The following is a 13,239-nucleotide window of genomic DNA, read 5'->3' on the forward strand; positions in this document are numbered from 1 at the left end:
GACAGTAACTTGTTCTCGAAAGAACAGTTACTGTTGATGACCGTGCAGCTTTTCCCTGGAATAAATGATGACTAACTGACAACCTCAGCTGCCGACAGGTGTTGTTGTATACCACATTTTCAGCTGTCCATATCGCGGTATAACAACAACACCTGTCGGCAGCTGAGGTTGTCAGTTAGTCATCATTTATTCCAGGGAAAAGCTGCACGGTCATCAACAGTAACTGTTCTTTCGAGAACAAGTTACTGTCTTCGTATATAACGAAAGAATGTCTATCGAATTTTGAATTCATCAAGAATGTGCAGTGAAACGTACAGTGAAAGACTAAAAATGCATGTATGTCATAAAGGATTTATTGAACTGATTTAATCTGCGTACACAAAATATCTGAAAATTTGTACTTCATGTTTCGTGAATAACATTGTACCTTATAATGTAATGAACGATTTAATACCGAACGAAAATGATAAATGAGTCACTAATAAAAGTATTATTTGCAATCCTAAGAGAAATCCTAGTCAAGAAATTACAGATATGTTGAGCTGCTGATCCTCATTCCAAGCCAATACTGAAATAAACACGTCCTCGGATTTGTGTGTTGCACCTAGCTAATTTAAAACAAAAAAATCTTCACTTGACGAGTTTCTGTGTATATATTTTTGAAAACTGATTTATGTTTACAAATTTTAACATAATCTACTACTTCAGATTTAGATGTATGGGAGTCGGTCATTATAATTATTGATGAATAGTGATAAACCTTACTTATGTTTCACTTTCACTGGAAGAACTTTAATTAACACAATTCCTCTGGCACATTAAAACTCTGTCATAGAAATCTACTTCTAGGAACTCAGTGATAATAATTTTTAGAACGCTTCTACTGAAACGATAGATTACTGAAACTTCTACAGTGAACTGCAGTGAATAATTTAATGTTTTGCGTCAGTTACTTTAAGTTAAAACTGTGAACTTCCTTTTCCATTTCAGATTTCAAATGTATTATGTCTCCATTTATTACGTACATATTTTCAGTCACTTTTGCACTTAATAACTAGTCGTAATTTTTAAAATAGCAACTGATGTATATTTATATCAATGAGTATAAAAATGATTTGTGTTGAATTCCATATTGAATATACGACCATATCAACTAACTCTGCGTCATGAAAGTCATCGATTGCTTTTGTAATAAGTACCTGCCTTGTATATACATTATATACTGGATGATGCAGTTGTTCAGCCTTAGCTGCGTGCGTGATAAATGCCTGAAGAGATCTCATTGGAATGGGACATTATCAAGAAATGTTTACTTATATCATTAACAACATTGTGATAGGTAGGTCTCGTGACTCTCTTGGCAACTTTCGTTAAATACTATTACATAAAGACATTAAAACCATATTACTTCCAACATATCTACAGAGGTACTTTACAGAAGTAATTCTTCAGATGAGTTATGAGAAAGATCTAATTGGAGAGACCTGAAATTTAAATAATGGTTTTTCATTGAAATTTATGTCACGCATAGTGCCATGTGTTTTGTATAATAAGAGCGAAAGAATATATGAAATGTTAGGATATTGTTGTTCACATTTTGGATGTGATTTACGAGCAGAGACATGTGATTGTTCAGCAATTCCTGTTAGCATTTCAATCTGCTGGATGATACACTGCACAGAACATTTTCTTTACGTTTGGGAATAATCTTATGAAGCGTCTGTGTATTACATATATTAGTGATACTAAAATGTAGACTTTCACTTTATTAGTGAGTTACAAATATCAGTGCTCAAACTCTGGATATGTTTTCCTTTAAGGCTGGTGTGACTCTTCAGAAAAGGGGCCTTGCATGTTAAGCTGAGGAGATAACACAAACTGAAGTGCAGCAATGGTACATTGTTTGCAGGTATCACAGTTTATGAATGAGTATCCATTCCAGAAAGCTTTATTAAAAAAATATGTACAATTAAAAAATCAAATATTAAAATTCTGATAAAACAACACATAAGTTACTATCTCTTTGAAAAGCTGAACTAAATTTATATGAAAAATACACATTTATTGTTTCGTCTGAGGCATTATGATTATTAATTCTGTGAAATGCATATGTACAATAATTTGAGAAAATTGATTTTGAGTGATTCTGTGTTGCAATAGCTTTCTTAATTTTACAAGAATGTTTTACAGAGTGGCATAGATTCTCTTTGTTGTGCTCCTCGCATAGCGCTGTAACACCACAAAAGAAGCTGCTTATTTGGATGTGCATAAACCACTTATTGTGTTTTCTTCAAGTCAATGTTTCTTCATCCATTCAACAATGCAACACCGTTACCTCAATTACCTCAATTGACTGTGTCGCTCAATGTTCCTCCACAGAAAAACTCCACCATCGCACATTTACACTATCAAAAACTGTTAGAATATCTACCACATCTGTGATTATACCTAGTATTCACTACAAGCTGCCATTTATCGACCAGCACACAAGAAAGTAACTGATTTCCGATCGATCTTTTTTCCATCGGCCAGATATAGGTGTCTGGATGGAATCGGTAGTTGATACTTCTAGCAGTAAATGTAAATATTAAAGGTATCAATCGTTATTATTCTGCAGAATGTGAGAAGGAAGACGTGACGTATATAAAACATGGACGAAACAGATAGCTTCTTCAGATTATATTTCGTATCTAACCAAGCATCCAGTATTGGATTTATTGCATAATTTTGGTCACAGCCATAGAGTAGTACTGGAGTAACACGATTGATATTTTCATTGTAGCTGATATGCAGCAAGTGTTGGTGTTGCCTGGAACCCTTCCCGGATAGTGACTACTGCGTGCAATTACTTATCCTTTAATTTTATTGCTAGTATATAACATTTTGCTGTTGTCTATTTCGAAAAATAAGCTCTTACACGTTATGAATTGTCGTCTACGAGGCAATACATCACGCTGACAGGTTCTCTTAGCTTTTAATTGTTCGTGCCGTTCGTTCTGATTTATTGACTCCGTGTCAAAAATGAAACTGAATGAAGCTTCATCGTCTGACGTATAGAAATGCTACTAACATCTCTTACACAAATATCCGTGTTTTCGAATGAAATGTTATTGACATGACACTTTCCTGTTTGGAAAAAATTATACTTTCACTCTCCCATATGTAATTACTGTGCAAACATTCAGGTAGACTTTACATGTCATGTGAATATTTCGTATCTGTGCAGTAAGGCAGTTAAAGGTAATACCGGCTCCATAAATTAATTTCCTACTACAATGTCGACGTGTCTATGAAATGATTAAAGTGTGAATTGCGAGATGTAGTTTGTGATAGCTTTCTTATAACTTCTAGGGCTGTAATATTCGAAAAGAGAACTTAGCACGATCGTCGAAGTCATTAATTTGGCGAAAGACTAGAGCTTACGACTAGTAGCGCAAAATAAGGAAGGAACTATTTCCCTCTAACCCACTTGAGGAACTGCAGCACACTGGATAGTGTAAATGGCGGCTAACGTAAAAATTGTATTTCCAAAGACAGGAGAGTTTTTAAGCCTTTACTCAGGGTTTCATTTTACTGTATCAAACTTGGTGTAGCACCATGGAGCATCAACGTACATCTATCTACAAATTTAATTCGAGTGTTTTCTTAAAAATAACGTTCTGGAATAAAACGTAGCACCTTGTCAGTGAGCGCTGTAGTAATCACGAACTCTGAACACTTCTTCAGTCCAACGTCACAACCTACAAAATCGTGACCAGACTACTTTTAGCGTGGCTCAGTGAACTTCTGATACATTGTGGTGAAGATTACCAGTGTAAAACTTATACAAATGTGTTGGTATTCTACCCCAACCTCTCTTCTGGATCGTTCGGTCAAGATCGTGGATCACCTGGTCCAGAATCTTGTGTAGCTTCTTAGAGAAGGGATCCCTGTAACAAAAGAAAACGAAGATAATGACATGACAAGGAAACAGATAATTTCGCAATGGAATCAACTTACAGGCCCGAAAACTGGGAAAAGACAGCCAAAACAATAGGTGAGGTTGATCTTTTTACACTCATCACTGTGTGTAAGGGACGGATACCCATATCAAAACATTGTTATTTGTGGAAAAGGCGTGCCTCACCCGGAGACTAGAATGCACTATCTGCGATTTTTCTAACCTACATAGCACTTACTGGTTGTGATAGACTAACGCAACCACTTAATTTCATTAACATAATGTGACAAGCATAAATACTCAGACAACTCCCTATTCAGGAAATCTTCTTGTGCAGTTCCTACCATTTATAATTCAATAATCCATTAAACAGCCTTCGTATTTTCCTTACCTTTGTTAAAAATGGAGTTGAACTAATTTACGTTCGTTCGCCATATAGTTGTTACGTACTGTTTGAATACATTACATTCCTTTTCATAATTTGCTAAAAGTGTTTATTTAAGACTGTTCTCGAAAGACATCGAGCTTTTGTAGTTTTCACTCATTTCGTGTCTGCTGCGACGTTAAAATTACGTTCAGCCAATATCTGTGTGGTGTGTACACTTTCTTTTCTACGTTTGCCCGCCACCTGGAAGTTACCTGCACACCTCATTGGAAGATAATTAGTCACTAATTCTTACTTTATTGTTCTTCAAGTGCTGTAATGAAAAATTAATTTCTGTTAGTGGCTTAAACTTTATCATTATTTCTTATTGTATTTTGGCGTTATTGCCATTTTATAGTACCACTCCGTCTTCAGGCCACAAGTGGCACATCGGGACCATCTGACCGCTATATCATCCTCAGTTGACGATGTGGATAGGAGGGGCGTGTGGTCAGCACACCGCTCTCCCTGCCGTTATGATGGTTTTCTTTGACCGGAGCCGCTACACCCGGAAAAATGGCAACAGCGCATGACGGCTGGATGGTCACCCATCCAAGTGCCGACCACGCCCGACTGCGCTTAACTTCGGTGATCTCAACGGGAACCGGTGTATCCACTGCGGCAAGGCCGTTGCCATTTTATGGTACAACCTGCAAATATTATATATAGTCTAGATGTCGACAATTAGATAGAATTTTACATAGAATGTGTACAAAGGAATACTGACGTTAAGTTATTCGTAATGCATGTACGTACTGGTATTCATTTCTACATACTCTGTGTCAAATACCATCTAATCGACATCTACACTACGTATAATGACTGAAGGTTGTACTAGAAAATGGCAGTAACGCCTAATAAGCATAGAATACGAAATAATAATAATAATAATAATAATAATAATAATATTTAAGCAGCTAACAGGACTTGGCTATTCACTGAAATTTCATACTGTGACCTGTATTGCGCTGTAGACTCCACAACGGGGAAATTACTAAAAATATTTTAAATGCTTCAGTTTTTTTGTGTTTACTGCTGAAGTATCGTCATGTGTGATAAACATGGATGTTGTCGTACTTTAGGAAGTATGGGGCAAAATGCCAGGACTGTGGGTTCGTATTTAATTAGGGGGATTGAAAGGGGGTTCGAGTAAAGTATCAGCTGAGGCTATACATTATGCAGTCGAGACAATGAGAATCATGGAACAAAGAAGAAATATTTGTGCCCTGAAGGCAGAACGGGAAATGGTGTGTTTTGAATTAGACAACTGAATGGGGAACGAGAAAGTGGGATCTAGGATAAGGTAACAAGTATATAATGGAATGAGAATACCTCAGAAATCAAATTTCCGATTTCGGTTAACAATCAGTTTTAAGTTCGCATCTGAAACGAGAGAAAAGCGTCAACCAGTTTTTTGAGGAAAGTAGAGTGCAGCTCACTCGCAGGAACAACATTAGGGGTAGGTCGGTATAAAAATCCAGTAAATAGGAAGTAGTCATGCTTCTAGGTTGCACTAACGTAAGGGAAGTAGGCCAAATGCTCCATGAAGAGCTTAGTGTAGACTACTATATCACAAGCGTCGTGAGACCTAGTTTCAATGGTAGTGAAGTGACAGAGAACACCGATATTTTGGTGATTCAGTTCACACACTTTTAGTAGGAAGAGCAGGAAGCAACCTGGTTAGCAACTTAGAGTATAGTATTAATGGTTTACTGGAGGAAGTAGGAGAAGCATCACCACATCCACAAGTTGGATTTGTCGAGATTTGTAGAGTCATGACCAGGCCTGGGTTAACACAGCTGGAAGCCATGTAAACAAATAAACAAAGTCTCATATCTTTGCTGTACCTAGTTTTCAGTTCGGAGTTGGAGATACAGAAATCATGGCTTGCACATGAATAGGAGGGGGAGGGGTAAGCTAGATGAGCATCTAGAAGAAAATGTAAGGTGGTGAGAGCACAAGCACACAAGGCAAAGTCCCTGTGATTAGGGGGCCAGACTCAGGCTATATATTGATATTCTTGAAAGAAATTAGAACGGAACAGGACCATAATATATACAACAGTCCACAGAAACATAAAATTAGTTTGTTCCACCAAAACATTCTCGAGCTGAAGAACGACATAGATCAGCTTCTTGTATCGCAAGCAGATGTGGAAAATTTTGTAGTGATAGACGTTCTGTGCCTTTCTGAACAACATGTAACCACAGGGATAGCGAAGTTAAATGTGATTGATTGTAGACTGTCACCACTTTCGTATAGAGTCAATATGGGAAAAAGGACTCAAGTTCAACATGCTAAAAAAATTCTGATAAAGTAAAAGAATTTTTAAACAAGTTTTATTTGGCAGGTCCGTATGTGCTTCTAGGTCGTTACTATTGGAAACATGAAACTATACAAGTCTATAGATCATCTCTAGGCAACTTTCAACTACTTATGAGAAATCTAGATGCTTTATTGAATTACCCTATTACCCTTCAGACAATATGAAACAGGCAGTAATTTGCAGAGGGTTCCAAGTATATTTCTTAAAAAATTCTGATTGGAAAGATGAATTGGAAAAATTATTTGGTTGTTTTAGTCTGATTTCATTAGTGAACTTTCTATTTCACTTACAGAAAGATAGCAGGACCCTGACTGATAATATTATTATGGATCAATCTGAAAAAATTAATGTGTACCACATTGTTAACAGTCCATCTGTCCATGATGCACATTTCGTGGAAATAAACAATGTAGCACCTTACAGGTCTGAAGCATTTTCATACAAAGCAATGGGGCTTATTAAGGAGTAAAGTAGTCAATATATTAAGAGTAATTTAAAAGAGGTGGTATAGGATGAGGTACATATAGAAAAAGATAGGTAATATTCTATACAATCAACAGTTATTTATGTCTGTATTTTAAAGCAGCTTTTGTAAGTTATCAAGTAGAACATAAATAACTAAAGAGATTGAAATTTTTACTCTGCAGCGAAATCTGGTCAGATGATGAAACTTCCTGCCGGTTAAAACTGTGTGCCGGACGGAGACTCGAGCTCGGGAACAAGGTACTGACAGAAACAAAGCGATGAGGGCGGGTCGTGAGTCGTGCTTGGGTAGTTCACGAAAACCAAAGGACCTGAGTTCGAGCCTCGGTGTGGCCTACCGTTTTCATCTGCCAGGAAGTTTCAAATGAAGAGATTAAAATCTCATGTATGGGGGAAAGGGAAATTTATGTAAAAGATAGAATAAGTCAGTACCAGAAAATACAGATAATACTGTAATATTTTAAGGAAAGTTATTAAAATGTCCAGAGATATACGTGCGCTGGTAGAAATTAATAATGTAGTTAATAAGATTAAAACTGTTGGGGATATTGTGAAAAGGGGACAGTGTGAGAGAGTACAAGATATCACAAAAATTAAACTTAATGACGATGTTTGTGACTCATAATTCATACAGTTTCTAACTGTAGCAGCAAAAATGATATTTGATAGGTCAACTGAAGAAGTATGAGAATACATTAAAAATGTTGTTCCACAAAGCTTCAAGTAACTAGAAGCAGCACCAACATCCTTCACTGATATTAAAAGAATTATAAAAATTCTAAGAAACTAAAACTCACATGCTGTTGATAAAACTTCAAATAGAATTCTGGAAAGTTGGTCTAACTGAATAATTAAAATCCTTAGTGATATATGGCATGCATCACTGGCATGGGGGATTTTTCAGTCAGATTACAGTATTATACCTATTTATAAGAAAGGTGATGAGAAGACCTTAATAATTATCTTCTAAATTTCTTACTGACTCTTTCTCCAAAGGATTCAGAAAAGTAATAAACTCAACTGTAGTCTCACATTATAGTAGAAACAATTTACTTAGTACACCACCGTTTGGATTGCAGAAGGGTTGGTCGACTGAGAAAGCTGCTCACATATTCACCCATCAAATTTTACAAGCGTCAAATAATAAAATATCACTGTGTGGCACATTTTGCGATCTCTCCAAGGCGTTTAATGGCATCAATGGCTTTACACATAACTGGTTTGAATCATATTTAACGAATAGAACGGTATATATTGTACTGAAGAATTCAAACACTATTGGAAGAAGAGGAAATTTTAGTGACTGGGGTGAAATTACAAAGGGCGACCCACCACTTTCAGCTTTTTGTTCACTCCTGTTTCTTACACCGTGTGTCTCTACTGAGCGTCGTCAGGCTCATTTTGTCTGGTGTTTCGGCAGATATCTGCTATTTAGTTTTCTGCATTGTGTAACTGATTTCAGCTCGAGCAGTTACTGCTCGTCATGTCTTTCATGCGGTACCCAGTGTCAACATAAACCGTTCGTGTGTACCCATTACAAACAAAATTATTTTTAAATCGAAATTTTACGTAGCTACTTGACAGACCGCTAACAAATTTGTCTAGTCCCATATTTGTTTTATCGATGTCTTAACAGGGACAATAAAACACGAAGAATATACAGAAATCCAGTAGCGACTCAGTAGCGCTGCATGCAAGGCAGTAGCTGTAAGCGCGAGCCATGGCGGTGCTGTCGCTGTCAGAGCACTTTTATTCTAAGAGTTTTGTTGTCTTTGTTAATACGTATCGATAAAATAAATATCGCACTAGACTGATCTGGGATCGCTCTATTGAATGGGCACCTAAAATTCCGATTTAAAAACTATTTTGTTTGTGTTGGGAAACAGACGCTTTCCGTAGGCACTGGGAGTCACATGGGAGACGTGCTGAGCACTATTTGTTTGGGTTGACTCCACCTACACACTGCAAAAACGAAATTGCAAATATCTGCTGAAACACCAGAGAAAATCTGCCTGACGACTTTTATGAGAGACGCCCTGAATGTATGTGAATGACCTCCCATTTAACACTCGTCAAGCACAATTGTGTACTTTTAGGAAACATTTGTGTTGTTATAATAAATCCCATTCAGGAAAGGCAAATTAAAATGTCGTTAATGATGTTTTCCGAAGAATTATGTTCTTTGAAACTGGACTCTTCCTAAATTTTGAGAAAGCTCATTATATCCGTTTCTGCACAACAGACGCAATCATAAGAATAACTGTTCTACCACATAAACTTGAGTCAGTAAGTGGGATAGATTGCTCCAGATATTCCGGTTTACCTGTTGATGACGCCTTGAACTGGAAGAAGTTTGTTACTGAGCTGCTTATATTCGTACAGTAACGTTCAGGCCATTTTGCTCTTCGTACTATTGATAGACTTGGAGAGAAACGAATCAACCGCTTCACATATTGCGCATATTTCCAACTCAGTGATGTCTTTTCTAGGGTAACTCACCACTTATATAAAAAAGTATTTATTGCACAGAAGTGAACGGTAAGAGCAGTATGTGGAGTTCAGCTGCGCTCACATTTGGTACCTCAATTTTAAATGCAGCACTACAATACAAATTTTGATGACTGAAATTCGCCATTAATAATCCATCACAATTTGAGAAGAACGATGATGTCCATACCAACGAAAACATGAGTTTAAAGAGACATTATTGAAGCTGTCAGTGGCATAGAAAGGAGTTCAATATGGAAGAACAAAAATTTCTGACCATTTGCGGAATAACACAGTGTCTTACAGGTAGGAAAATAAATGTTAAATTTAACTTAAAGTCATTTCTCCTAGACAACTCCTTATATTTCATGCACGAATTTTAATTAGAAACTGGTATACTGCAAGAAAAATTAAGAAATCAAAATTTTAAATGTAGCCACATGAGTAGGAAAAGCAATAGGTGCATTAATGATGTAACATATTTTTTAAACTGACTCTATCCACATCATTCTGATAAACAGAATCGTTCGATGGGTATATGGAACGTGTAACTAACTAACTGCACTGATAGCCGCGCCCCTGAGCACCCAAGAACCAGTCACACAACCAAATAACTGTATCTCTCTGGTAATTTGATTTAGTTGTGGCTGAAAATTCATCGTTGGATCTGCTAACTATATCTTCATCCAGACCTATCGATTCTCTATTTTTATCTCAAGGCATTCCATATAATTCTCCGTTCTCTTCTCTAGATGTTTGCTTCGATGATCAGAAACAGATTTACCATTGTGTAGATAAATGCGGTGTACTCATAAAATTCGTTCGGTTTTTTGTGTTTGGAGGAGCAATTTTTGTTTAAGATTTGGTTCAAATGGCTCTGAGCACTTAACATCTATGGTCATCAGTCCCCTAGAACTTAGAACCACTTAAACCTAACTAACCTAAGGACATCACACAACACCCAGTCATCACGAGGCGGAGAAAATCCCTGACCCCGCCGGGAATCGAACCCGGGAACCCGGGCGTGGGAAGCGAGAACGCTACCGCACGACCACGAGCTGCGGACTTGAAGATTTGAAGGAATTGATGTTCTATTCCAGTGTTTAGCATATAACCTAATTATTTTTCCTTTGGTTCTGTTTTCAACTACTCATCATCAGACTTATATCGTTAGACTGTACCAGAGCAACGTGCTTGAACAGTTCTGTGTGTATATGAACAAGATTTATCTGTAAGTCGTAAGTGAGTCATTATTAACCCTCAGCAACATCATCCATTTTTAATTCAGCGATGTTATATGAATGTGCCTCATGAGGTGTCGCCGAGTATCGAGAGCGGCGCAAGTATCCACCAGCGTAGAGATACTACACAGCGAAGCGTTATCACGAGGCGCCATTGAGATGCTAGGAAGAAGCCGCGCCTCCCGTAGTTCAGAGGCGCCACTGCCGCGCTTCTGCCCTGACATAGCGTAGCCAGGGGCCAGCTCTGTTTAAGGCTGGATCCTGCCCACTTCCAGGAAGTTCCTATCAGAGTAATGTTGTTGCAATACCTACTCGCCGTGACACAGCCCATGTAAACCGTCGAGGAATAAAGAGACTTCCGTCTCCTGTTAATTGTGCCTACAATCCAGCGCTATCAGAACTGTGTCGACAAGCTGTGTTTTCTTGTGACTGTAGTGAAGCCACAGTATGGCTATTCTGAACTTGTATCACTTCACCATTCAGCAGTGGTGGCTCATATAGTATGTTCTGAACCGCAAGTCAACATGTGCAGTTTCATAGCTACAGCCGACTCTGGTGAGCAAAGATAAACTCTGTTGTAATTAATAAAGTATTACTTATTCAGAGTGTTATAATTAACTGTATTATTAGTGGCAGTGTCCAAGAAGTCGGACACAACAAGTTAAGTGTCGCCGAGGATGCAGCTCGCGATTAGCTCACTGTGGCATTTTGTATAGCTAACACACTCCTACTGCAGTGATATTTTTCTGTGTGTGTGTGTGTGTGTGTGTCGATGGGAGGGTGGGAGAGAGAGAGAGAGAGAGAGAGAGAGAGAGAGAGAGAGAGACTCTTCCGGATGTGTCTTTAATGCAAGATATACAACTGCAGGGACAAAGGATTGAACAACTATTACAAGCACCACAAGCAATTGCGGCAGCAACACGACCGCCACCCCAGACTGTTAAATTGGAAAGAACTCAACAAACGGTTCAAGCACCTAAATTCAGAGAGTTTCTGGGTCAAAGTGAAGTCTGGGCTGATTATGTTGTGCAGTTGACTGCACATTTCAGTGCCTACAGAATAACAGGTAACCAGCGTATTTACCATTTTCTCCCCACCGTAAGGTCAGCTGTTCAAATGGTTCAAATGGCTCTGAGCACTATGGGACTTAACTGCTGAGATCATCAGTCCCCTAGAACGTAGGACTACTTAAACCTAACTAACCTAAGGACATCACACACATCCATGCCCGAGACAGGATTCGAACCTGCGACCGTAGCGGTCGCGCGGTTCCAAACTGTAGCGCCTAGAAACGCTCGACCACTCCGGCCGGCAAGCTCAGCTTTATTCCGGTTGGTAGTAAAACTGTTTCCAGATCGCCAACTTCATCAGGTTCCCTACAGTGAGTTAGTTGACAAACTGTCAAATCATTTTAAATCACAAGTGCATGTAGCGGATGCACGTGATAAATTTTTCAGACTGAAACAGCAGCCGAAACAATCGTACAAACAGTGAGCAACATAATTTCATGGCCTTACTAGAAAATGTTACCTTCAGTGTTCATGTAGCATAGGTTAAAGTAACATAATGATGAGAGATACTATAACTCAGAAGTGTCTGATTCCCGTATTCGTGCTACCATAGTAAAGCATCCAAACTGTGGCCTCAGTACAGTATTGTCAATTATTGACTCACAGGACGATGTCGATCTAACTGAGCATGACTTTGAAGTACAAGTAATATCTGTTGTCAAGAGTAAGATAAAAATGGTTCAAATGGCTCTGAGCACTATGGGACTCAACTGCTGAGGTCATTAGTCCCCTAGAACTTAGAACTAGTTAAACCTAACTAACCTAAGGACATCACAAACATCCATGCCCGAGGCAGGATTCGAACCTGCGACCGTAGCGGTCTTGCGGTTCCAGACTGCAGCGCCTTTAACCGCACGGCCACTTCGGCCGGCAGTAAGATAATTCAGGGGTCATGCTCGTCCTGTCCCTTATGCATTATGAGACCAGGCTGCCGAATTTCAGACCTCTTTCCAGCAGTTGAAAGAGACACGACTAAGTGATCGGTGTTTGTCCATTTCGAGCCCACCTAGCCTTTCGTTTCTGCAGTAGATGACCCATCTTATGACACTGGTGTTGTGTTGTCGCACCAAGTGGACTCGAATGACAGGCCAACTGCATTTGCGTCAAGGACATTGACCAAGGCTCAATGCAACCACAGTCAACAGGAAAAATGAGGTGTTGGTTATCATTTATGGGGTCACACGCTTCCATCAGTACCTTTACAGACGCCAATTTTCTCTAGTTACGGACCACAGACCATTGAAGGCTCTGTTCAGATCCTTCCAGCT

The 13,239-nt window shown here is 38.6% G+C and overlaps 1 protein-coding gene across 1 annotated transcript in view; it reads right to left on the reverse strand.

Annotated features, from left to right (window-relative positions):
* Positions 1-2,168: 2,168 nt before the first annotated feature.
* LOC126249118 (WSC domain-containing protein 1-like) overlaps positions 2,169-13,239 on the reverse strand; it is a 155,653-nt gene continuing 144,582 nt past the window's right edge. Inside the window, exon 4 of the mRNA XM_049950769.1 lies at positions 2,169-3,929. Coding sequence (XP_049806726.1) covers positions 3,776-3,929 — 154 coding nt within the window. The 3' untranslated portion in view covers positions 2,169-3,775. The remainder of the gene's footprint in view (positions 3,930-13,239) is intronic.

The sequence above is a fragment of the Schistocerca nitens genome, chromosome 3 (assembly GCF_023898315.1).
Source record: "Schistocerca nitens isolate TAMUIC-IGC-003100 chromosome 3, iqSchNite1.1, whole genome shotgun sequence".
In the NCBI taxonomy this organism is placed as follows: Eukaryota; Metazoa; Arthropoda; class Insecta; order Orthoptera; family Acrididae; genus Schistocerca; species Schistocerca nitens.